Source organism: Pseudophryne corroboree, chromosome 1 (genome assembly GCF_028390025.1).
Source record: "Pseudophryne corroboree isolate aPseCor3 chromosome 1, aPseCor3.hap2, whole genome shotgun sequence".
Classification (NCBI taxonomy): domain Eukaryota; kingdom Metazoa; phylum Chordata; class Amphibia; order Anura; family Myobatrachidae; genus Pseudophryne; species Pseudophryne corroboree.
In genome coordinates this window covers 603,563,052-603,588,948 of record NC_086444.1, presented here as the reverse complement: position 1 = coordinate 603,588,948, position 25,897 = coordinate 603,563,052, and the positions used below count along the sequence as shown (strand labels likewise).

General features: G+C 47.6%; 1 protein-coding gene across 1 annotated transcript in view; it reads left to right on the top strand.

Annotated features, from left to right (window-relative positions):
- The first annotated feature begins 680 nt into the window (after positions 1–680).
- The window catches only part of ATP5F1D (ATP synthase F1 subunit delta), a 107,442-nt gene continuing 82,225 nt past the window's right edge, over positions 681–25,897 (top strand). The window contains exon 1 of the mRNA XM_063914346.1: positions 681–873. Coding sequence (XP_063770416.1) covers positions 751–873 — 123 coding nt within the window. The 5' untranslated portion in view covers positions 681–750. The remainder of the gene's footprint in view (positions 874–25,897) is intronic.

Genomic DNA, 25,897 nt, shown 5'->3' with positions numbered 1-25,897 from the left:
AAGCAGCCAGAATGGGTATGGGTCATTTAGGTCGACAGTCATTCGGTCCATCACTATTGGTCGACATGCATTAGGTTGACATGGTCAAAGGTCAACATGAAAAAGGTCGACATGAGTTTTTTGAATTTTTTTGGTGTGGCTCGCTTCGCTCGCCAGGTTACCGTTCCCAATTGTAGTCCACGTGGATTGTAAAGTATGAAAAAGTAAAAAAAAAAAAAAAATGTGAAAAACTTATGTCGACCTTTTGACCATGTCGACCAAAGCCGTGTCGACCTTTTGACCATGTCGACCATAAATGGTCGACCTAAGGCTTGTCGACCTAATGACCGTAAGCCGCCAGTATTTACCCTGCGCAGAAACAATATAACCGACCCAAATCTAACTCTCTACAGGTCACTCTAGGTAATGAGTTTGTAATAATAAGAAAAGCACTGAGACTAATACTTATCCATCCATATTTAATTCTCGTTTAAATTTTAATATGCTCTACTAGAGACTTAAATGAACGTTCAATTTCCAGCTCAATAACAGCGGTCAGGTTAGCCAGCGCAATGCAATGACAGACAACTTGGCGGACCCAATATAGCACCAGCCCGGGTGCATGCTGGGACATGCAGTGTTTGTTATGCTGCAGGGGGGGCAGTGTACGCTGTTTCATACTACAAATCCCACGATTCCTTGCGCGAAGGCCTAGCTTGGCTGGTATCCGGTGTCCTTGGTTTCGGTCACAGTTTGCCCGGCTTCATCACCATGCAGTCTGTCCGTGGGTTCCTGGCTCTCCGCCGGTCGGTACTGGGTCACGTACGAAGCTATGCCGAGGCAGCCCCCGCTGGGTCACCGGTCATGAGCTTTACGTTTGCCTCCCCTAGCCAGGTAGTATAGCACAGGGTGCATTTTATGTGTGATCTGTACATGTGTTTGTGTAGGCTGTATCTCGATCATGGTGTATATACACTCCTGTCACTCATTGTGCAGAATGTACTAAGACCAGTACTGGTTCCATATAGGAGCAGTTATAGAGTGGGGAAATGACCTTTTCTAGGCTGTCACAGTATACATTCTCTGCCCCTTTAAGAAGCAAAGCACCTGGTGTTTTCTGCAAGTTCTTGTGTCACCTGCTTATTGCCCATTCTCCTGGTTCGGTGTAGTGTGCATATTGTATAATGTTTACAGGAATGAACTGAGAATCTTATCACCTCAAGTTTTATTATTCTTGGAAGTTCTTGAAAGAAATGTGTAAATAAAAATCTATGTACTTAATTATTGGTGGATCTAATAGTAAAGTGGAAAGTTATCCTTCAATCTAGAATGTTAAATTATTTAAGTGTACTAAATGATTAGTTTAACAGCATGGAATATGAGGCTTAAGTAGTCTTCAAAGGTCACAAATTATTGGAGTGACCTATATAGAGATTTCCTCACTTTTTTTTTTCTTCATTCACCCAATGCTCAAAGAGTGTAATGTCAAATTGATAGTTCAAGTGCCCGTTTCACAGGTGATAAACCTTTTGTTTGCCCTATACATAGGCTTACCGGGTGGTCTTCAGTATGCCGGCGGTCGGGCTCCCGGCGACCAGCATACCGGCACCGGGAGCCCGACAGCTGGCATACCGACACTTATTCTCCCTCGTGGGGGTCCACGACCCCCCTGGAGGGAGAATAAAATAGTGTGGCGAGCGAGCCCGCAAGGGGCTCATTTGCGCTCGCCACACTGTCGGTAAGCCAGCGGCCGGCCTCCCGGCGCCGGTATGCTGGTCGCCGGGAGGCCGGCTGCCGGCAGATCGTAGTGAACCCGGCTTACCATACTATCTATTTTAAGCCAGTACATCCATGAATTACACAGGTTCTGTGACTGGCTACAAGCTTGCATGTCACCTGGTATTAATCAGCCACATAACCTGTGTAATCCATGAGTGTCTCAGTTTAAAGGGATAGTATGGTAAGACTATGTATACAGAATCAAAGGGTTATTGTTGGCGATAAGGCTGCAATCATGGTGCTTGTGAAATAGGGTTCCCCATGCCTTCTGTAAAGCCATTCTGAAATGCCTTTGCATGGAGGAAGCCTGTTGAACACTTTCCACCATGATACTTAATTTATCCCCATCTCGGATCACTATAGAATTTCAATAAAAGAGAAAATTGCTGCCTTACTTTTAAGGCATAATAACTTTCAGAGATGGTTATGGTATGAAATGTTGGCATTGCTTTTTTAGGCTAATGGTACATACACAATAGGTGATATTTTAGATAATATTGCTTTATTTTCAGCCTTCTAAGCAATATCGTCTAAAATATCGCCCAGTGTGTATGCTATGAACGATGGATGCGTGGTCCTGCACATCGTTCTCATCCTTCGCTGTTGGCTGGGCATGCAGCTCATTTTGGACATATTGTCTAAAAATGCATGTACGGGCTGGCCGCAGCATGACATCACTGTATGGTATCGCTAACGATATTGTACGGTGTGTATTCAGTGGGTCAGCTGCCTGGGTGAGTGGGTGGGTAAAACACTAGACCATGGGTCTTCAACCTGTGGCCCTCCAGCTACTGTGGAACTACACATCCCAGCATGCCATGCTACAGTTTTGCTATTAAGGCATGCTAAAACTGATGCAGGGCATGCTGGGATGTGTAGTTCCACAGCAGCTGGAGGGCCACAGGTTGAAGACCCATGCACTAGACGATATCGCTGACGGGGCGATTTGTCTAGTGTGTACCCACCTTAACTCTAAGGCTGGATACACAGTTGCCTGATGGATCGGCCATTCAGCTGACTGGCTGACAGATTGCTAAGGGTTATGCAGAAACGATCTTGTGCATACACCCTTACCAATCGTCTAAACCAGGCATGTCCAAACTGCGGCCCTCCAGCTGTTGTGAAACTACATATCCCAGCATGCCCTGACACACTTTTGCTGTCGGAGAATGCTAAGGCTGTGTCAGGGCATGCTGGGATGTGTAGTTTCTCAACAGCCTGAGGGACGCAGTTTGGACATGCCTGGTCTAAACGATATGTCTGGGTAGTAGAGCCATTTTAATATGCCCGCCCACTTGTGGCATCAATCAGTGGATTCTGCAACTGACCTATCGTGTGGTTGGTGGGTTGACCTCAGACGCAGATAGTGTTCACTGCAAGGTTTCAGTGGGCAGGGTGCTTTGCTGTTAGCAGGACACTACTGCATGCATCCGGAAAGGGGGTGTGGCCACTCAAAAAGGAGGTGTCTTTAAGACTCATACCCTTTTCATCACTGTAGGGGGCGTGTCCAGAACTCGGAGGTGCTGCGTGGCCCCAAAGCTCTCCCTGCAGTGTGAAGAGATGCCGTGCACATGCGCATTGCATCTATTCACCTGAAGGTGATCGTTTCGCTGCAACTCCCTTCCCCCATGGGACACAGCGGCCCATTGGTGGGGTTGGCCCTCATAAGGCTGTTTCAGTGGGGCACCACCATAAGATCAGGGCACATTTCAAGCTAGTGCTCGCACCAGGCAGATGTACTTATAGGATAGTTACAGCATATTGTAGTAAAGGATTTGGCAGCCAAGCAGTATGACAATGTTCACTGTAGATTCCCCACATAACCGCCCAGAAATAATTGTTTTTCTCTGACGTCCTAGTGGATGCTGGGTACTCCGTAAGGACCATGGGGTATAGACGGGCTCCGCAGGAGACTGGGCAATCTTAAAAGAAAGATTAGGTACTATATCTGGTGTGCACTGGCTCCTCCCTCCATGCCCCTCCTCCAGACATCAGTTAGTATCTGTGCCCGGCCAGAGCTGGATGCACCCTAGGGGCTCTCCTGAGCTTCCTAGAAAAGAAAGTATTTGTTAGGTTTTTTATTTTCAGTGAGATCTGCTGGCAACAGACTCACTGCTACGTGGGACTGAGGGGAGAGAAGCGAACCTACCTGCTTGCAGCTAGCTTGGGCTTCTAAGGCTACTGGACACCATTAGCTCCAGAGGGATCGAACACAGGCCCAGTCCTCGGTCGTCCGGTCCCGGAGCCGCGCCGCCGTCCCCTTTGCAGAGCCAGAAGAACGAAGAGAAGTTGAAAATCGGTGGCTGAAGACTCCGGTCTTCATTAAGGTAGCGCACAGCACTGCAGCTGTGCGCCATTGCTCCCTTAGCACACCACACACTCCGGTCACTGATGGGTGCAGGGCGCTGGGGGGGGGCGCCCTGGGCAACAATTAGATTACCTTACTTGGCGAAAAGCACTAATACAGTCTGATAAACTGTATATGTGCATTAACCCCCGCCATTAAAGTACATAAAAGGACAGAAGCCCGCCGCTGAGGGGGCCGGGCCTTCTTCCTCAGCACACCGGCGCCATTTTCTCTTCACAGCTCGGCTGGAAGGAAGCTCCCCAGGCTCTCCCCTGCAGTATCCTGGTACACAAAGGGTAAAAAAGAGAGGGGGGGCACATAAATTTAGGCGCAAAACTGTGTATATAAGCTGCTATAGGGGAAAAATCACTCAGTATGGTGTACATCCCTGTATTATATAGCGCTGTGGTGTGTGCTGGCATACTCTCTCTCTGTCTCTCCAAAGGGCCTGGTGGGGGAACTGTCTTCAAATAGAGCATCCCCTGTGTGTGTGGTGTGTCGGTACGCGTGTCGACATGTCTGAGGTAAAAGGCTCCTCTAAGGAGGTGATAGAGCGGATGTGTGTGGGAGGGTGTCTCCGTCGACAACGCCGACACCTGTTTGGATATGTGTAAGTGCTGAGGTAAAATTATTGCACAAAAGGTTAGGGAACAGAAAGGAAATCTACCCTGGTCTGTCCCTATGTCACAGAGTCCTTCAGAGTCTCTCTATGTTCACTATCCAAAATAACAAAGTATCGACACAGAGTTTAACTCCACTGTCGACTACGATAATGCAAAGTTACAGCCAAGAGGGCTAAAAGATATTCAATATAGGATTATTGGAATAAAAGATGATTTGCATATCACTGATGACTCATCTGTCCCTGACACGAGAGTACACATGTTAAGGGGAAGAATGCTGAGGTAAATTTTCCTCCTCTCATGAGGAAAAAGAGCGGGAATCTCCAGACAAGAGACGGCAGCTTCCCACAAGAGAATTCTCAGGCTGTATCCTTTCCCCACTAGGGCCAGGATGTGTTGAGAATCTTCCCCTTGGGTGTCCTGTTTGCACTAGCTATTCTCAGGGATCCTGCAGATAGTGTGCACATTTCTAGTATACTACCCAGACCGGCGATTGTGTCGGCATGGGTTTATAGCGCTGTGGCAGCGTGGACAGGTACCTTATCAGCAGAGATTGAGACCCTAGTATGCATATAAATATTTTAAGATGCTGTCTTAAGTGATATATAATTATAAAGCATGCCCAAAGGGACATGAGTATACTGGGTCCTAGAGACAAAAGCTATGTCGATTTCTGCTTGACGTGTCCTGTAGAATATACATTGGACAGATGATGCAGACTTAAGAGGCATATGGAAGGCTGAGGATTGTGTGGAGAAAGGTTCTCGGGCCTGGTCTCCACAGCTATAGCTGGTAATTCTGATATTTTGCCTTATATTCCTGCACAGCCTAGGAAAGCACGACATTATTAAATGCAGCTTTTCAAATAAAGAAAAGTCTGAGGTGCGTCCTTTCTTGTCAGAGCCGGGGGCAGAGGAAAGAAGCTGTACAACACAGCTAGTCCCCAGGAACAGAAGTCCTCCCCGGCCTCTACAAAAATCCACCGCATGTCGCTGGGGCTCCACAGGCGGAGCTAGGCCCGGTGGGGACACGCCTTCGTAAGTGCAGCCACAAGTGGGTTCACTCCCTGTTAGATCCCTGGGCAATAGAAATTGTATCGCAGGGATACAGGCTGGACTGTGAGAAGATGCCCCTTCACCGAGGACCCGGCGGGCTACCCCCCAAGAGAGGGAGCCAGTGTTAACTGCAATTCGTAAATTGTATCTTCAACAGGTGGTGGTCAAGGGTCCCCTCCTTCAACAAGAGGGTGTTATTATTCGACCATGTTATAATCCCGAAACCAGACGGTTAGACCCATATTGTATTAAAATCCCTGAACATATATCTGAAAAGGTTCAGGTCCAAGATGGAATCGCTAAGACCGGTCATTGCAAGCCTGAAATGAATCGGGACATAAGGGATGCATACCTTCGTGTCCCCATTTATCCACCTCATCAGGCGTACCTCAGAATTGCGGTACGGGATTGTCATTACCAATTTCACCAAGGTAATGGCGGATATGATGGTGCTCCTGCGGAAGCAAGGTGTCACTATTATCACATACTTGGATGATCTCCTCATAAAAGCGAGATCAAGAGAGCAGTTGCTGGACAGCGTATCACCTTCTCTGGAAGTGAAACGGCAACACGACTGGATTCTATATCCGAAGTCGCAGTTGGTTCCTACAGCTCATCTGCCTCGCCTAGGCATGATCCTAGACACAGACCAGAAGAGGGTTTATCTCCCGATAGAGAGAGCTCAGGAGCTCATGACACTGGTCAGGAATCCATTAAAAACAGGTGTCAGTGCATCACTGCACTCGAGTCCTGGGAAGGATGATGGCATCATACGAGGCCATCCCCTTCGGCTGGTTCCATGCAAGGACAATGGAACTTACTGGACAAGTGGTCCGGATCACATCTTCAGATGCATCGGTTAATCACCCTATCCCCCAGGGCCAGGGTGTCTCTCCTGTGGTGGCTGCGGAGTGCTCACCTTCTCGAGGGCCGCAGATTCGACATTCAGGACTGGGTCCTGGTGACCACGGATGCAAGCCTCTGAGGGTGGGGGGCAGTTACACAGGGAAGAAAATTCCAAGGTTTGTGGTCAAGCCAACAGACTTGCCTTCACATCAATATCCTGGAACTAAGGGCCATATACAACGCCCTAAGTCAAGCGGAGTTCCTGCTTCGCGACCAACCGGTTCTGATCCAGTTAGACCGCAGGGGCTCATGTAAACCGCCAGCGCGGCACAAGGAGCAGGGTGGCGAGGATAGAAGCCACCAGAATTCTTCGCTGGGCGGAGAATCAAGTAAGCGCACTGTCAGCAGTATTCATTCCGGGAGTGGACACGACCTCCACCCGGGAAAGTGGTGACTTCATCAGGAAGTCTTCACGCAGTTTTGCAAATTGATGGAAACTGCCTCAGGTGGACTACATGGCGTCCCACCTAAAAAAAAAAAAAAAAAAAAAAAAAAAAAGATAAAAAAGGTTTTACGCTGGGTCAAGGGACTCTCAGGCGATAGCTGTGGTCGCACTAGTAACACCGTGGGTGTTCCAGTCGGTCTATATATTCCCTCCTCTTCCTCTCAGACCCAAGGGCTGAGAATTGTAATAAACGGAGGAGTGTGAACAATATTCTTTGCTCCGGATTGGCCAAGAAGGACTCGGTACATGGAACTGCAAGAAATGCTCTCAGAGGACCCATGGCCTCTGCCTCTCAGTCAGGACATGTTGCAACAGGGACCTTGTCTGATCCAAGACTTACCGCGGCTGTGTTCGACGGCATGGCGGTTGAACGCCGGATCCTAGCGGAAAAGGGCATTCCGGATGCAGTTATTCCTACGCTGATAAAGGCTAGGAAAGACGTGACAGCAAGACTTTTTCACTGTATATGGCGAAAATAGGTTGCTTGGTTTGTGGCCGGGAAGGCCCTACAGAGGAATTCCAGGGGGGTCGATTCCTGCACTTCCTACAGTCAGGAGTGACTATGGGCCTAAAATTAGGATCCATAAAGGCCAAGATTTCGGCCCTATCCCTTTTTCTCTCAAAAAGAACTGGCTTCACTGCCTGAAGTTCGGACGTTGTTACAGGGGTGCTGCATATTCAGCCCCTTTTGTGCCTCCAGTGGCACTTTGGGATCTTAACGTGTGTTGGATTCCTAAAATCCCACTGGTTTGAGCCACTTAAGACCGTGGAGCTAAAATATCTCACGTGGAAAGTGGTCATGCTTTTGGCCTTAGCTTGGACTAGGCGTGTGTCAGAATTGGCGGCTTTGTCATGTAAAAGCCCATATCTGATCTTCCATATGGAAAGGGCAGAATGGAGGACTCGTCCCCAATTTCTCCCTAAGGTGGTATCATCGTTTCATTTGAACCAACCTATTGTGGTGCCTGCGGCTACTAGGGACTTGGAGGATTCCAAGTTGCTGGACGTAGTCCAGGCCCTGAAACTTTGTTTCCAGGACGGCTAGAGTCAGAAAAACTGACTCGCTATTTATCCTGCATGCACCCAACAAGCTGGGTGCTCCTGCTTCAAAGCAGACTATTGCTCGCTGGATCTGTAGCACGATTCAGCTTGCACATTCTGCGGCTGGACTGCCGCATCCTAAATTAGTAAATGCCCATTCCACGAGGAAGGTGGGCTCTTCTTGGGCGGCTGCCCGAGGGGTCTCGGCTTTACAACTTTGCCGAGCTGCTACTTGGTCGGGTTCAAACACTTTTGCAAAATTCTACAAGTTTGATACCCTGGCTGAGGAGGACCTTGAGTTTGCTCATTCGGTGCTGCAGAGTCATCCGCACTCTCCCGCCCGTTTGGGAGCTTTGGTATAATCCCCATGGTCCTTACGGAGTACCCAGCATCCACTAGGACGTCAGAGAAAATAAGAATTTACTCACCGGTAATTCTATTTCTCGTAGTCCGTAGTGGATGCTGGGAGCCGTTCCCAAGTGCGGACTCTCTGCAATACATGTATATAGTTATTGCTTAACTAAAGGGTTATTGTATGAGCCATCTGTTGAGAGAGGCTCAGTTATTGTTCATACTGTTAACTGGGTATAGTTATCACGAGTTGTACGGTGTGATTGGTGTGGCTGGTATGAGTCTTACCCTGGATTCCAAATCCTTTCCTAGTAATGTCAGCTCTTTCGGGCACAGTTTCCCTAACTGATGTCTGGAGGAGGGGCATGGAGGGAGGAGCCAGTGCACACCAGATATAGTACCTAATCTTTCTTTTAAGAGTGCCCAGTCTCCTGCGGAGCCCGTCTATACCCCATGGTCCTTACGAAGTACCCAGCATCCACTAGGACGTCAGAGAAAAACAATTATTTCTGGGCGGTTATGTGGGGAATCTACAGTGAACATTGTCATACTGCTTGGCTGCCAAATCCTTTACTACAATATGCTGTAACTATCCTATCAGTACATCTGCCTGGTGCATCCACTACGGACTACGAGAAATAGAATTACCGGTGAGTAAATTCTTATTTTTTATTTTTTTATTTATTAAAGTTTAAAAAGTATTTTATTAACCATTTTATTATATATCTAGGGGGTGTTTAGCAAGCCCCTCCAATCTTATATATCTAGGGGGTGTTTAGCAAGCCCCTCCAATCCTCTTTGTCCATAGGACCCCATTATAAAATAACTTCCTACCCCCCACTGGCAATAGAACCCCCCCCCCCCATTGATCTTAAAAATTGAAGAATTTTTTTTTTTTAATAAACCACCCCCCTTAAAAAACAAACCCCTTTTCTTGCCCCCCCCCCCCCCCCCCCCTCCATCTCTGTGGCCAATGTATTTTTTATTATTATTACTTTAACTCCCCTACCCTCTCCAGCATTATTTAGCTCTATATTCCTCCTCCCTCACCCCTACTGGTTATTAGATACACCCTGCCCCGACCATCCAGCACTCTCCCACCAGGCATGTACTAGTACCCCCCGCATGTAGAGATCAGCTACAACAGGAGGGGACTGGTCATGTGCTCCAGAATGCAGGTCGCACAGTATTCTTGTGGCTGGTCCCAGAAGTGTTATCATCGGTCAGAGACTGCTGCATTACTCCGGGGAATCCATGGAGTCAGAGGAGATTCATTCTGCACTTGTACAGAACGGATCTCCTAATCATCACGACGCATCACATGAAACGGCACCAGGCAAGTGGATAAATGCAGAAAAGATCATTTAGCAGCGTTTACAATAAGGGCTGGGGATCATTTCCAAAACACACATGCTGCAACAAACAATAATTAAGCAGCATATAGCAGTGAATCCAGTCCAAGTTTAAAGATTCTCATGGCAGATTGTAAAGTGCCTAGTGTTACTACTATTGGCTTGTCTATTAAAAACAATGCAGTTTGATAAATTAGGTTTCCCATACTAATATGCAAAGACATACGTTATAATAATTTGACCGTTCAGTCTGTGGTAAGTTCTTACTACATTTACACAAGAAAACAAGTGCCTTGTGTGCAGGTGTTACATGCAGTTGCTCAAGCAAATAGTCCCCATAATTTTTTTTTTTTTTTCATGGTGTAGGTGGGAATTTTGATTGCTGAATAATACAGTATTGTCAAAGCTCTTGAACATACAATTGATTACATATCTATCGCCCCTCAGTCATGTTATAATACCTAAGCGAGCTACTCTTAGCTGCAGTCATACCTGAGATTGTATGGGTGTAAAGCTGGGTACAAAACGACAAGATGTACCCAGCGACATCGCGGGCAGTGGGAGCGATGGCGGGCCCATGCTGCAGGGCCAATGGAGCATGTCATTGACGACACGATGGAGCACGCACCATCAGTGACATAGCGGGTACACACTAGATGACGTAGCCAATGGGGGATAATCAATTGTTTGAAAAGTCGGTTGGGGTGTCTGTTTTTTCCTGTCTATTAGATAGGAAAAAACAGACACCCAACTGACTTTTCAAACAATTGAATACCCTCCAATATGTATGTCCCATCCACCATAACAGACAACATATAGTGTGTGCCCAGCTTTAGTACCTACCTAATTTACACATCTGGACGCTGGTAAAATTTTGTTTGCACTGTTGTTTGGGCTCCATCAGGTTTCATAGGGCGGAATTCAGTTGTTTTTCTGCCGGCAGCCACTAGATGGCGCCCAAACGTAGCTATTCAATTGTATCTCAGATCAGGTGCGAATGACTGCTGGCATCTGTAATTCAGCTCACACTCCCTGAGGGTGGCTTCGACTTGGTCACTGTAGGAAGTTTGGTTGTTTGATTAGCTTTCAAGCACATCAGTGTGGCTTGTGCTATATTCCTTGAATCATTTTCCTTCTGGGAGCAGGCCACATCCATGTGTTGGACTAAACTGCCTTGCCCTTCCCTGTTGTAGATGTTTCATCCACTTATTATGAAGGTCATGCTTTTTGGAAAATTGTAGGTGGTAAACATAGTAGGCATCAGTGGCTTCCCAGAGACTCTGGCCGATGTTTTAAACTAGCAATCGTCTAAAAGTCATAACAAGGTTGGTTTTATTTTTGTAGTGATCGCTACTTTTCTCTTACGTCCTATAGGATGCTGGGGACTCCGTAAGGACCATGGGGTATAGACGGGCTCCTCAGGAAACATGGGCACTATAAAGAACTTTAGAATGGGTGTACTGGCTCCTCCCTCTATGCCCCTCCTCCAGACCTCAGTTAGATCCTGTGCCCAGAGGAGACTGGGTGCATTACAGGGAAGCTCTCCTGAGTTTCTCTGAAAAATAATTTTGTTAGGTTTTTTATTTTCAGGGAGCACTGCTGGCAACAGGCTCCCTGCATCGTGGGACTGAGGAGAGCGAAGCAAACCTACTTAAGTGATAGGCTCTGCTTCTTAGGCTACTGGACACCATTAGCTCCAGAGGGAGTCGGAACGCAGGTCTCCCCTCGCCGTTCGTCCCAGAGCCGCGCCGCCGTCCTCCTCACAGAGCCGGAAGATAGAAGCCGGGTGAGTATAAGAAGAAAAGAAGACTTCAGATCTTCCCTGAGGTAAGAGCGCAGCGGTAACGCTGCGCGCCATTGCTCCCACACACGACACACACTAGTAGGCACTGATGGGTGCAGGGGGGGGGGGTGCTTCGGCTAGTTCCCAGGAGCAGAAGTCCTCCCCGGCTTCTACTAAATCCACCGCATGACGCTGTGGCTCCACTGAGGGAGTCCACTTCGGTGGGGGCACGTCTTCGACTCTTCAGCCAGGTCTGGGTTCTGTCAGACGTGGAACCTTGGGCGATGGATATTGTATCCCAAGGCTACAAGCTGGAATTCGAAGAGGTGCCCCCTCGTCGATTTTTCAAGTCGGCCTTGCCAGCTTCTCCCCCAGAGAGGGAAGTAGTGTTAGCGCAATTCAAAAGCTGTGTCAACAGCAAGTGATTGTCAAGGTTCCCCTAGTCCAACAGGGGAAAGGGTACTATTCAACCCTGTTCGTGGTTCCCGAAGCCGGATGGTTCGGCCAGACCCATTTTAAATCTAAAATCCCTAAACCTGTACTTGGAAAAAGTTCAAATTCAAGATGGAATCGCTCCGGGCTGTGATCTCCAGTCTGGAAGGGGGGGATTTTATGGTGTCACTCGACATAAAGGATGCATACCTTCATGTCTCCATATATCCTCATCAGGCGTACCTGAGATTCGCTGTACAGGACTGTCATTACCAGTATCAGACGTTGCCGTTTGGGCTTTCCACGGCCCCGAGTATTTTCACCAAGGTGATGGCGGAGATGATGGTGCTCCTGCACAGGCAGGGAGTCACAATTATCCCATACTTGGACGATCTCCTGATAAAAGCGAGATCGAGAGATCAATTGTAGAAGAGCGTGTCGCTCTCCCTGAGAGTGCTACAACAACACGGTTGGATTCTCAATCTGCCAAAGTCGCAATTGATTCAGACGACTCAACTATCATTCCTAGGCATGATTCTGGACACGGAACAGTTTTTTTTTTTTTTTTTTTTTTTTAATCTTTTTACATTATCAGCAATGCAATAGGCCTCTTGGCGGCCTCGATAACAAGTGGCTGCCTTACTGTCTTTTGCCCGACTGCCGGTTTCAGACATTCAGATGCGTCATATTCTCTCCATTACTGTATAATACTTTACAGTGCTCCAATCCAATTAACCCTGAGGCTGCCGATTCAATTAGCGAGGATCACCTTGTGTGTTCAGGCACAGAGGAGGACTTTACCTTGCAGTGTCAGGGGCTGCAAGGCAAAGTCTGTGCGACCAGGTCAGATAATGCACTTTCTGGCCTGGTCTCATCTGATGCGACTATGCCAGGCAAGTGGTTAAATACCACAGCCTACCTGAGTCCACCATGTCATAAAGCACCCCTCATCTCAGGCTGGTTCAGCGAGCATGATAATGATTTAATTGTACTCAAATAGTCATATCTCAGTCTGATACCCATTTTCCACAGACTTGAAAATCCCTGTTATCGCACATGAACACACATCAACCCGCTATTTTTGTCAGTGGAAACAGCTCAGCCTGGGTCCAGTGACCTGGGAATCCAACCCACCTAGTGAGCAGGGTTTTACCCAGTTAAGGCTCAATGGAAACGGGTAACCTGGGTCAATCCAACCTGGGACCTGTTTACAGGATAGGAGCCAGAGCTTGGAGGAGATCTTATCTCCAAGAGATGCCACTGCACCTGTGTGTAGTAACCTCTCCAACCCAGGAATAAGCCAGGTCCAGCTGTCTGTCTGTTTGGGGTCTCAGCCAGGTCGCTTCTGGGTTGGACCTGTGTTCCAATCCGGGTACAACCTGGCTTTTTAAGCAGAAAGTGTATAATAGAGCACCATAGGGATGTAGCATATGCCCCTTTCACACCGCACAAATAACCCGGGTCAGCATGCTGTGTGAAAGGGGCATGGTCGAAATCCCGGGTCGCCTGACCCGGCAATTCAACCCGGGAATAAAGCAGTGTTATACCCGGGTTGAATACCGGGTCAGTGGCTGCGTAATCGTGCTCCCGTGTCGATGCGTCCCGGGACCCGTTTACTACAGCAGGGAGAAGCGGTGCGGAGATGATCTCAACTCCCAGCGCCACCTCCGCCCTCCCGCTGCTACGGCAACCCACCCGGCAGATTGCCGGGTCAGGGAAGCCAGCAGCAGCGGCCAATGCCGGATCCCACACGGGAAGGACCCGTTTCCAATTCCCGGGTGGGACCCGGCATTGGCAGTGTGAAAGGGGTAATAATGGGAGAATAGCTTCATGATTACAGCTTATAAATCGTACACAGCTTAGTAAGGTAATGAAGTGTGTCTAGGCAGTGTTAATAAATTGAAAGTCACATTTACAATGTAAAAAACATTTCATTACAGATTCTAATACAACATTAAAGTATTAACTTCAATTCTATGCAAACATCAGTTCTTTCCCCTTTAAAAATAGACTAAAAATAGAGACTTGCTGGAGCACACCAAGATAGGAGAGCTGTGTGCAGCCTCCATGCAGGCCCCCTCTCTCACAGGTTAATTTCCTCAGTAGACTGGCACTGTGACAGTCTACTGTGTGTTTGCCAACCTCCGGCAGTTTCAGTAGTTCACATGCAGAGATCAACGGAAATATGGCATCTTCACAATGTTTGTGGCGCAGGTCTCCAGAAGCAGGGAACTTGGCCATGTTATCTGTGAAATCTGCAGTACTGATTAGGAGGTATGTATAGTGCAGTATGGATGCCTGTCTGCCATTTCATCTTGGATGTCATCTCGCCACCTCAAACTCAACATTTCCAAAACCGAATTAATTATTTTCCCACCAGCTAAGAGTAGTTACCAACCTGATATCTCTATAACTGTTGACAATGCAACTATCCACCCCACCAGCTCGTTGCCTAGGTGTCACCCTTGACTCTGAACTGTCCTTTGTTCCACACATTCAATCTGTCTCTAAATCATGTTACATGCACCTTAAAAACATATCCAAAATACGCCCTTATCTTACACAAGACACTGCAAAAACTCTAATTCATGCACTCATCATCTCCCGCATTGATTATTGTAATAGTCTCCTTACTGGTCTTCCCAAACATAGGCTATCACCACTTCAATCCATTTTAAATGCAGCTGCGAGGCTAATCTTCCTCGCCAGACGTTCTTCATCTGCTGATCCGCTCTGTCAGTCCCTCCATTGGTTACCGGTATTCTACCGTGTCAAATATAAAATACTTTTACTTACATACAAGGCTATTAACCAAACTGCACCATCATACATCTCCTCACTCATCTCAAAATATCTCCCTACCAGACCTCTCCGCTCTGCACAAGATCTGCGTCTCTCATCCACATGTATTACCTGTTCCCACTCAAAATTACAGGACTTTACCCGGGCTTCACCCACTCTGTGGAATGCACTCCCACGCACAGTAAGACTCTCCTCTAGTCTCCAAACCTTTAAACGTTCTCTGAAAACTCATCTCTTCAGACAAGCCTACCAAATTTCTGACCCACACACATAACCTTCACAGCTTCCCTATCAAGTTACATCCCCTCTGTACAGTCCACATAAACTCACATTTTGTCTTCCAACATTGCTGGGTGATCATATCATATACAACCCATTAAGAACCTAGCAACCTGGGGAACCATTATGTGACAAGTAGCATCTATCCTTGTGTATCAATGCCTATTTCCCTATAGATTGTAAGCTTGCGAGCAGGGCCTTCCTACCTCTGTCTGTCTGTCTGTCTTTACCCAGTTTTGTTCTATAATTGTTGTTCTAATTGTAAAGCGCAACGGAATATGCTGCGCTATATAAGAAACTGCTAATAAATAAATAATAAATAAATAAATAAATAAATAAATAAATATGTGGCCGGGTGAGGTGCATACACACTTGCCGAGAAAATGAGCGACTTCACTCATTTTTACCCTTCCTAAGCGACGTCGCTAACTTTTCTCGGTAAGTGTGTATGCCGCCGCCGACCAACGATGCGCGGCCCTGCGGGTTTGTAACGACCCTTGCTGTCGGCCGTGCATGCAGCTCTTGGACAACAGTGGCCGCTGCGTGATGTCACTGAGTGACAGCCCCGGCCCGGGAGGGTAAACACTAGGCGACGTCGTTCCCACCTTTAACCTTGTACCCATTATAGACCCACCCATGGAGACTTTCTTTCTTCCTATGCAGCAGTTGCAAGATTCAGATAAATAATGGGATTAGAAAACAGTAGCAGCTCTAGTAATATTGTCAATAGGAGGACTGATGGCATACTTATTAAAATTGGATGTGTTTGTTCTGTTGATTAGAGCAATACATTAGTATATTAAAGCCTGCTAGTGTCTCAACCTACACATTTATAAGGGGCACTGACCATATTTTCAGGGATTCCATTTAGAGTAGGTGGCTTTTTTTTTTTTTTTAATTATCCTTTATATGGTTCCACAAGGGATCCACAGCACCCAATTACAGAGTACATAAACAAGTAATCAAAACAAAAAGTGGCTTACAGGTCAAGACAATATAGGATAAGTATTTTATTTATTAACCGTTTCTTATAAAGCGCTATATATTCCATTGCACTTTACAATTGGGACAACGGTAATAGAACCGAACTGGGTAATAACAGACAGACCTAGATGTAGGAGGGCCCTGCTCGCAAGCTTACAATCTATAAGTACAGGGTCTATAAGCATTGCTGCATAAGAAGACGACATTGAAATAAGTATCAGGGTGGCAGAAAACCGAGGGATTTGCTGCTGTCGAATGGAGTATGGAAGGGAGATAAGGCCAGAGATGTAAATGGGGGCGATGGCTTTGTGAGTGTGAGAAGCTTGAATTGGATTCTGAAGGGGAGGGAGAGCCAGTGAAGGCCTTGTAAGTGAGGAGGTGAATGTACTAAGTTTGGTGAGGAAGATGAGCCGGGCAGCAGCATTGACGCTTTGAGTTTATGAAGCAAATAATGTCGGGGATCGGGATCATGTATTAACTGAACTGCGCTAGCTTATGGCTTGCATGGCTGTAAGAGGAGACTTCAGTCACTTTGAAAGTGGGCTGCTTTTGGCAGGAGCTTTAATGACCAAGACAACTCAAGTTGCTGATTTTTCACAATCAATGTCTGAGATGTCAGCATTTAACCCTGAAGGAAAAACATCAGCAAAGTTAGGGCAGCAGCATCGTGGTACACAATTCCAGGCTTTGGTAGACACCATGATAGATAGATATAGATAGATATATATATATATATATATATATATATATATATATATATATATATATATATATATATATATATATATATCTTCAGACTTTTCAATGGGTGTGAACTGGCTCCTCCCACTATGCCCCTCCTCCAGACCTCCATTTTAGAAATGTGCCCAGGCAGACTGGATGCACTCCAGAGGAGCTCTACTGAGTTTCTCTGAAAAGACTTATGTTAGGTTTTTTATTTTCAGGGAGAACTGCTGGCAACAGTCTCCCTGCTTCGTGGGACTGAGGGGGCAGAAGTAGGAACCAACTTCCTGAAGAGTTTCATGGCTCTGCTTCTGTCTGACAGGACACCATTAGCTCCTGAAGTGTACTGAAAGCTAGCCGTGTCTAGATGCTCACTCCCAGAGCACACCGTCACCCCCCTCACGGAGCCAGAAGTCAGGTGAGTAGAAGAAGACAGATCTTCTATCAAGTAAAGTGACGGCTGAGGTACAGCGCGGCTGGTGGGAGCGCAGCGCGCCAAGTTGCCCACACATACACGGGCAATGCAGGGCGTGGGGGGGCGCCCTGGGCAGCATGAAACCTATGGAAACTGGCATAAATAAGGGGCATAAGTTGCTGAGGCACAGTCCTACCCCCACCAGTATAAAAAATTACCTCATAAAAGCTGAGGAGAAACGCCATTGAAGAGTGGAGCTTCCTCCTCAGTCAGCCAGCACACTGCTCAGCGCCATTTTCTTTCCTCAGGCTGCAGACACAACGCTGGTCCACCTCCACTACTGAACAAGTATCAGGGTGCAAAACAGGGGGGGGGGGCACAGTGAATTTGGTGCTATATAATTGTGTAATTAGCATTATAAAAGCGGTGCATGTCAGTGGGCATTTTGTGTTCACAGACATTGTGTTACTGGCGCTGGGTTGTGAGCTGGCAAATCCTATCTGTGTCCCTCTGACAGATTTTACTGTGGGTCTGTCCCCTATAAGTCCCGGAGTGTCTGTGGTGTGGTTGAGCACGTGTGTGACATGTCTGTGGCAGGGAATCTCTTCCTCTGTGGAAGACAGGTTAGAGACACAGAGGTGTAATATGACACCAAGAGCCTGACTGGGTGAAAGGTTACATGATAGTGTGAATCACTACTAAATCTCATACAGAAAACTGAATATAATCTGTTGATGATGTGATTTTTAATAGTTCTGCCTTTCATCCACAGGGACTCCTCTGGGTCACATACAAATTTGCAAGTACAAACTGATACCGACACGGACTCTGATTCCTGTGTCGACACTAGTGAATCCAGGGGAATAGGTCCTAAATTAGCAAAAAAGCATTTAAAACATATTTTAGCTATAAAGGTGGTGTTAGAAGTTACGAAGCCCCTCTTTTACCACAAGGAGAGGGTTTACTTTAGTAAAGAAGTAATGTAATTTCTCTAACGTCCTAGTGGATGCTGGGGACTCCGTAAGGACCATGGGGAATAGACGGGCTCCGCAAGAGACATGGGCACTCCAAGAAAGAATTTAGGTTCTGGTGTGCTCTGGCTCCTCCCTCTATGTCCCTCCTCCAGACCTCAGTTTGAATCTGTGCCCAGACGAGCTGGGTGCGGTTCAGTGAGCTCTCCTGAGCTTGCTGTTAAGAAAGTATTTTGTTAGGTTTTTTTATTTTCAGGGAGCTCTGCTGGCAACAGACTCCCTGCATCGTGGGACTGAGGGGAGTGAAGCAGCCCTACCCTCTGCAGATAGGTCCTGCTTCTTAGGCTACTGGACACCATTGGCTCCAGGTGGATCGTACACAGGATCTCACCCTCGTCGTCCGATCCCAGAGCCGCGCCGCCGTCCCCCTCGCAGAGCCGGAAGACAGAAGCCGGGGTGAAAGAAGCAAGAAGACTTCAAAATCGTCGGCAGAAGACTCCAGTCTTCACTGAGGTAGCGCACAGCACTGCAGCTGTGCGCCATTGCTCCCACACCCACCCACATACTCCGGTCACTGTAAGGGTGCAGGGCGCAGGGGGGGGGGGGCGCCCTGGGCAGCAATTAAGGACCTCTTTGGCAAAAAGTTGCATATATACAGTTGGGCACTGTATATATGTATGAGCCCCCGCCATAAATTGTATATTAAAGCGGGACAGAAGCCCGCCGCTGAGGGGGCGGGGCTTCTTCCTCAGCACTCACCAGCGCCATTTTTCTCCACAGCTCCGCTGAGAGGAAGCTCCCCAGGCTCTCCCCTGCAGATACACGGTAGAAGAGGGTAAAAAGAGAGGGGGGGGGGCACATAATTTGGCGCAAAAATCAATATAACAGCGGCTACTGGGTTAACCTTAAGTTACTGTGTTATTCCTGGGTTATATAGCACTGGGGTGTGTGCTGGCATACTCTCTCTCTGTCTCTCCAAAGGGCCTTGTGGGGGAACGGTCTTCAAAAAGAGCATTCCCTGTGTGTGTGGTGTGTCGGTACGCTTGTGTCGACATGTTTGACGAGGAAGGCTATGTGGAAACAGAGCGGGAGCAAATGAATGTGGTGTCTCCGCCGACGGCGCCGACACCTGATTGGATGGATATGTGGAAGGTTTTAAATGATAATGTAAATTCCTTGCATAAAAGGTTGGATAAAGCTGAAACCTTAGGACAGTCAGGGTCTCAGCCCGTGCCTGATCCTATGTCGCAGAGGCCGTCAGGGTCCCAGAAGCGCCCACTATCCCAAATTGTTGACACAGATACTGACATGGATTCTGACTCCAGTGTCGATTACGATGATGCAAAGTTACAGCCTAAATTAGCTAAATCCATCCGTTATATGATTATAGCAATTAAGGATGTGTTGCACATCACAGAGGAAACCCCAGTCCCAGACAAGAGGGTTCATATGTATGGGGAAAAAAGGCAGGTGGTGAACTCCCCCCCCTTCACACGAGCTAAATGAGTTATGTGAAAAGGCTTGGGAATCTCCAGATAAAAAAACTGCAGATTTCCAAACGGATGCTTATGGCGTATCCTTTCCCGCCAACGGACAGGTTACGCTGGGAATCCTCCCCTAGGGTGGACAAAGCTTTAACACGCTTATCCAAGAGGGTAGCCCTGCCGTCACAGGATACGGCCACCCTAAAAGATGCTGCGGATAGAAAGCAAGAGGGTACCCTGAAGTCTGATAATGCTGATATTATCTTAGACCGTAAATCTATACCTCTAAATACACTTTTACGGTGGAGCCGCTATGGCCGCTAGACTGAATACACGTGCTACGCACTTTGTACGCTATTTGCATACAGAGTCCCGCACGTGGTACGTACTTGGAGTACACTCAGCGTGCGCACACACAATTGATAACCTTTAAACCTTGTTAATGATACAATGTAATGATATGATTACACTTTAAACCCTTAGCAGCAAAGTACTGCAATGATGTTATACCTTAAACCTTAAGTAGCGCTGACGGTATAAAGTAACCGCATTGCGTACACCTTATCAATACTTATACACTTTATACAGATAAATACACTCTAAAGCCCTTGCAGGAAAGTGAAGACCCAACACTGATTTGTAGTTGCAACCACAGGGTTCTAAGGCCACAGTGGATTAATTCCAAAAGGTAAACGGTACAAATTATACACTACAGGCTAACAAAATAAATCTAAACAGAATAATGGCTACAGAGAATGTACATAAGTGAGAATGTTCGCAAGCGCAACCCGGCCGGTCCTCCGCTAGTCAGATAGAAAGCGTTCAGAGTCTTCTGACCGGCCAGGCAACAATGGGCTTTTTATACACAACATGCATACACAATACAATGGTCACTGTAATCTAATTGTCCATTGGACACAGGGATGTGTCTTTACATTACAGAAGAGGTCATAGGTGGATTTGAAAAGGTGGGCTATGTCTTTCTCAACTGCTCTTGTGGGTGGTCTCCTCTGGATTCCCCCCGCATACGTAATATACAGTAAATACAGTTTAAACCTATATTCTGCTTCTGCATCTAACTATCCACAGGAACATGCGATCTTCCTCAAACCAACACCAGAATGTTTCCCTTAAAATACCCTACAGCTGGATACCAAACACCACCTTGTAACCTTGTTCTGTCCCCTCCTATCCTGTAAAGGTGAATCCCTTTGTTCTAAACAGCTATTTCTTTCTGATGTGGTGCAGGGGGCTGTGTGTACAATGTGCACTATTTGGGTTAAATATGTAATGTTCTAATAACCCTCTATGCGCTCACAAACTCTACCGTAAATGCGCATACCACGCGCAAGATCACCGGAGCGATCCTACGCAAATTGCGGTTATGTGCACGCACGGCAGACTGAGTGCACGAGCAGCGGCCATGTGCATGGGGTTAGTACAAGGCATATGCATTACAATATTTTTCGACTTTAACAAGTCCATTTATAGACATTCAGGTACCTAACTAAGGCCGGCAATTGCGTCGGCCTGGGTGTGTAGTGCTGTAGCAGCATGGACGGATACCTTATCTGAGGAACTTGATACCTTAGACAAGGACATATTAATGACCCTGGGGCATATAAAAGACGCTGTCCTATATATGACAGATGCTCAAAGAGACAGCCTACTGGGCTCTAGAATAAATGCTATGTCGATTTCTGCCAGAAGGGTCCTGTGGACTCGGCAATGGACAGGTGATGCCGACTCAAAAAGGCACATGGAGGTTTTACCTTACAAGGGTGAGGAATTGTTTGGGGAGGGTCTCTCGGACCTGGTCTCCACCGCTACTGCTGGAAAGTCAAATTTTTTGCCATATGTTTCCTCACAACCTAAGAAAGCACCGTATTACCAAATGCAGTCCTTTCGATCACAAAAAGGCAAGAAAGTCCAAGGTGCGTCCTTTCTTGCCATAGGCAGGGGCAGAGGAAGGAAGCTGCACAACGCAGCTAGTTCCCAGGAACAGAAGTCCTCCCCGGCTTCCACTAAATCCACCGCATGACGCTGGGGCTCCACAGGCGGAGCCAGGCCCGGTGGGGACGCATCTCCGAAATTTCAGCCACAACTGGGTTCACTCCCAGTTGGATCCCTGGGCAATAGAAATTGTGTCTCAGGGATACAAGCTGGAATTCGAAGAGATGCCCCCTCACCGATACCTCATATCGGCCCTGCCAGCTTCCCCCTTAGAGAGGGAAATAGTGTTAGCTGCAATTCACAAACTGTATCTTCAACAGGTGGTGGTCAAGGTTCCCCTCCAACAAGGAAAGGGTTATTATTCGACCATGTTTGTGGTACCGAAACCAGACGGTTCGGTCAGACCCATATTGAATTTAAAATCCCTGAACATATACCTGAAAAGGTTCAAGTTCAAGATGGAATCGCTCAGAGCGGTCATCGCAAGCCTGGAAGGGGGGGATTTTATGGTGTCTCTGGACATAAAGGATGCATACCTTCATGTCCCCATTTATCCACCTCATCAGGCGTACCTCAGATTTGTGGTACATGATTGTCATTACCTATTTCAGACGTTGCCGTTTGGTCTCTCCACGGCATCGAGAATATTTACCAAGGTAATGGCGGAGATGATGGTACTCCTGCGGAAGCAAGGGGTCACAATTATCCCATACTTGGACGATCTCCTCATAAAGGCGAGGTCAAGAGAGCAGTTGCTGATCAGCGTAGCACGCTTTCTGGAAGTGTTACGACAACACGGCTGGATTCTAAATATTCCAAAGTCGCAGTTGATTCCTACGACTCGTCTGCCTTTCCTGGGCATGATTCTGGACACAGACCAGAAGAGGGTTTATCTCCCGATGGAGAAGGCTCAGGAACTCATGACACTGGTCAGAAACCTATTGAAACCAAAACAGGTGTCGGTGCATCACTGCACGCGAGTCCTGGGAAAGATGGTGGCATCATACGAGGCCATTCCCTTCGGCAGGTTCCATGCGAGGACCTTTCAATGGGATCTACTGGACAAATGGTCCGGATCACATCTTCAGATGCATCGGTTAGTCACCCTATCCCCCAGGGCCAGGGTGTCTCTTCTGTGGTGGCTGCAGAGTGCTCACCTCCTCGAGGGCCGCAGATTCGGCATTCAGGACTGGGTCCTGGTGACCACGGATGCAAGCCTCCGAGGGTGGGGGGCAGTCACACAGGGAAGAAATTTCCAAGGTCTGTGGTCAAGTCAGGAGACTTGCCTCCACATCAACATCCTGGAACTAAGGGCCATATACAACGCCCTATGCCAAGCGGAGTCCCTACTTCGCGACCAACCGGTTCTGATTCAGTCAGACAACATCACCGCAGTGGCTCATGTAAACCGCCAAGGCGGCACAAGGAGCAGGGTGGCGATGGTAGAAGCCACCAGAATTCTTTGTTGGGTGGAGAATCACGTAAGTGCACTGTCAGCAGTGTTCATTCCGGGAGTGGACAACTGGGAAGCAGACTTCCTCAGCAGGCACGACCTCCACCCGGGAGAATGGGGACTTCATCAAGAAGTCTTCACGCAGGTTGCAAGTCGGTGGGAACTGCCACAGGTGGACATGATGGCATCCCGCCTCAACAAAAAGCTACAGAAGTATTGCGCCAGGTCAAGAGACCCTCAAGCGATAGCTGTGGACGCACTGGTGACGCCGTGGGTGTTTCAGTCGGTCTATGTATTTCCTCCTCTTCCTCTCATACCCAAGGTGCTGAGAATCATAAGAAAAAGAGTGAGAACAATACTCATTGTTCCGGATTGGCCAAGAAGGACTAAATATCCAGATCTGCAAGAAATGCTCTCAGAGGACCCGTGGCCTCTGTCTCTAAGACAGGACCTGTTGCAACAGGGGCCCTGTCTGTTCCAAGACTTACTGCGGCTGCGTTTGACGGCATGGCGGTTGAACGCCGGATCCTAGCAGAAAAAGGCATTCCGGATGAGGTCATTCCTACGCTGGTAAAGGCTAGGAAGGACGTGACGGCTCGACATTATCACCGTATATGGCGAAAATATGTTGCTATAATAAGGTGCTCCCCTACGGAGGAATTCCAGCTGGGCCGTTTCCTTCACTTCCTATAGTCGGGAGTGACTTTGGGCCTAAAATTGGGTTCCATTAAGGTCCAGATTTCGGCCCTGTCCATTTTCTTTCAAAAAGAACTGGCTTCTCTGCCTGAAGTTCAGACGTTTGTAACGGGAGTGCTGCATATTCAGCCCCCTTTTGTGCCTCCAGTTGCACCTTGGGATATTAACGTGGTGTTGAGTTTCCTGAAATCACACTGGTTTGAACCACTCAAAACGGTGGAATTGAAATATCTCACGTGGAATGTGGTCATGCTACTAGCCTTGGCTTCGGCTAGGCGGGTGTCAGAGTTGGCGGCTTTGTCACATAAAAGCCCTTATCTGGTTTTCTATGCGGATAGAGCAGAATTGCGGACCCGCCCACAATTTCTGCCGAAAGTGGTTTCATCCTTTCATATGAACAAACCTATTGTGGTGCCTGTGGCTACTACTGACTTGGAGGATTCCGAGTTACTGGATGTGGTCAGGGCTTTGAAGGTTTATGTAGCCAGAACGGCTAGGGTCAGGAAAACAGAATCTTTGTTTATCCTATATGCTTCCAACAAGCTTGGGGCGCCTGCTTCAAAGCAGACTATTGCTCGCTGGATCTGTAACACGATTCAGCAGGCTCATTCTGCTGCTGGATTGCCGCTGCCTAAATCAGTTAAGGCCCATTCCACAAGGAAGGTGGGCTCTTCTTGGGCGGCTGCCCGAGGGGTCTCGGCATTACAACTTTGCCGAGCGGCTACTTGGTCAGGTTCAAACACCTTTGCAAGGTTCTACAAGTTTGATACCCTGGCTGAGGAGGACCTTGTGTTTGCTCAATCGGTGCTGCAGAGTCATCCGCACTCTCCCGCCCGTTTGGGAGCTTTGGTATAATCCCCATGGTCCTTACGGAGTCCCCAGCATCCACTAGGACGTTAGAGAAAATAAGATTTTACTTACTGGTAAGTCTATTTCTCGTAGTCCGTAGTGGATGCTGGGCGCCCGTCCCAAGTGCGGACTTCTTCTGCAATGCTTGTATATAGTTATTGCTTAAATAAGGGTTATGTTATAGTTGTATCAGGGTTGATCTGATGCTCTGTTGTTGTTCATACTGTTAACTGGGTAAGTTTATCACAAGTTATACGGTGTGATTGGTGTGGCTGGTATGAGTTTTGCCCTGGATTTCCAAAATCCTTTCCTTGTACTGTTAGCTCTTCCGGGCACAGTTTCTCTAACTGAGGTCTGGAGGAGGGACATAGAGGGAGGAGCCAGAGCACACCAGAACCTAAATTCTTTCTTGGAGTGCCCATGTCTCCTGCGGAGCCCGTCTATTCCCCATGGTCCTTACGGAGTCCCCAGCATCCACTACGGACTATGAGAAATAGATTTACCGGTAAGTAAAATCTTATTTTTCCCTCCACCTCAGGAACAGTCTCTTGGAGGGAGTGTGATTTAACCTGAAAAGAAATTTCAGATTCCCAAAAGGAATTCAGGCAGCTTACCTTTTTCCAAAAGGTGGGAGTCACCCCGCATTTTAGACAGGGCCCTGTCATAAAAGAGAAAAGGTGTTTCTCCCTGCGCCTGGAATGGCTTCACTTAAGGAGCCGACAGGCGCAAGTGAGTGAGGTGATCTATTGATGTGGCCAATGGGACACTACTCAGGCCTACCATTGTCTGTGCGTGGGTGAGTAGTGCTATTGAGAAGTGGTCAGAAAACTTGTCATTAGACATTGACACAATAGATGGAGACGAAATACTCCTAACGTTAGGTCATATCAAAGACGCTGCTGCGTACGTACTAGAAACCATGAAATATATTGGTCTCTTGGGATCAAGAACCGCTACCATGGCAGTATCGGCTCGGAGGGCGTTGTGGATTCGCCAGTGGAATGCTGATGCAGATTCCAAAAGAAATATGGAGGCTCTCCCGTATAAAGGTGAGGCCTTGTTTGGTGATGGGCTGGATGTGTTAGTCTTAGTGGATACTGCAGGTAAGTCGACATTCTTGCCTTATGCTCCTACACCGGCGAAAAAGACACATCACTCTCGCATGCAGTCCTTTCGGCCAACAAATACAAAAAGG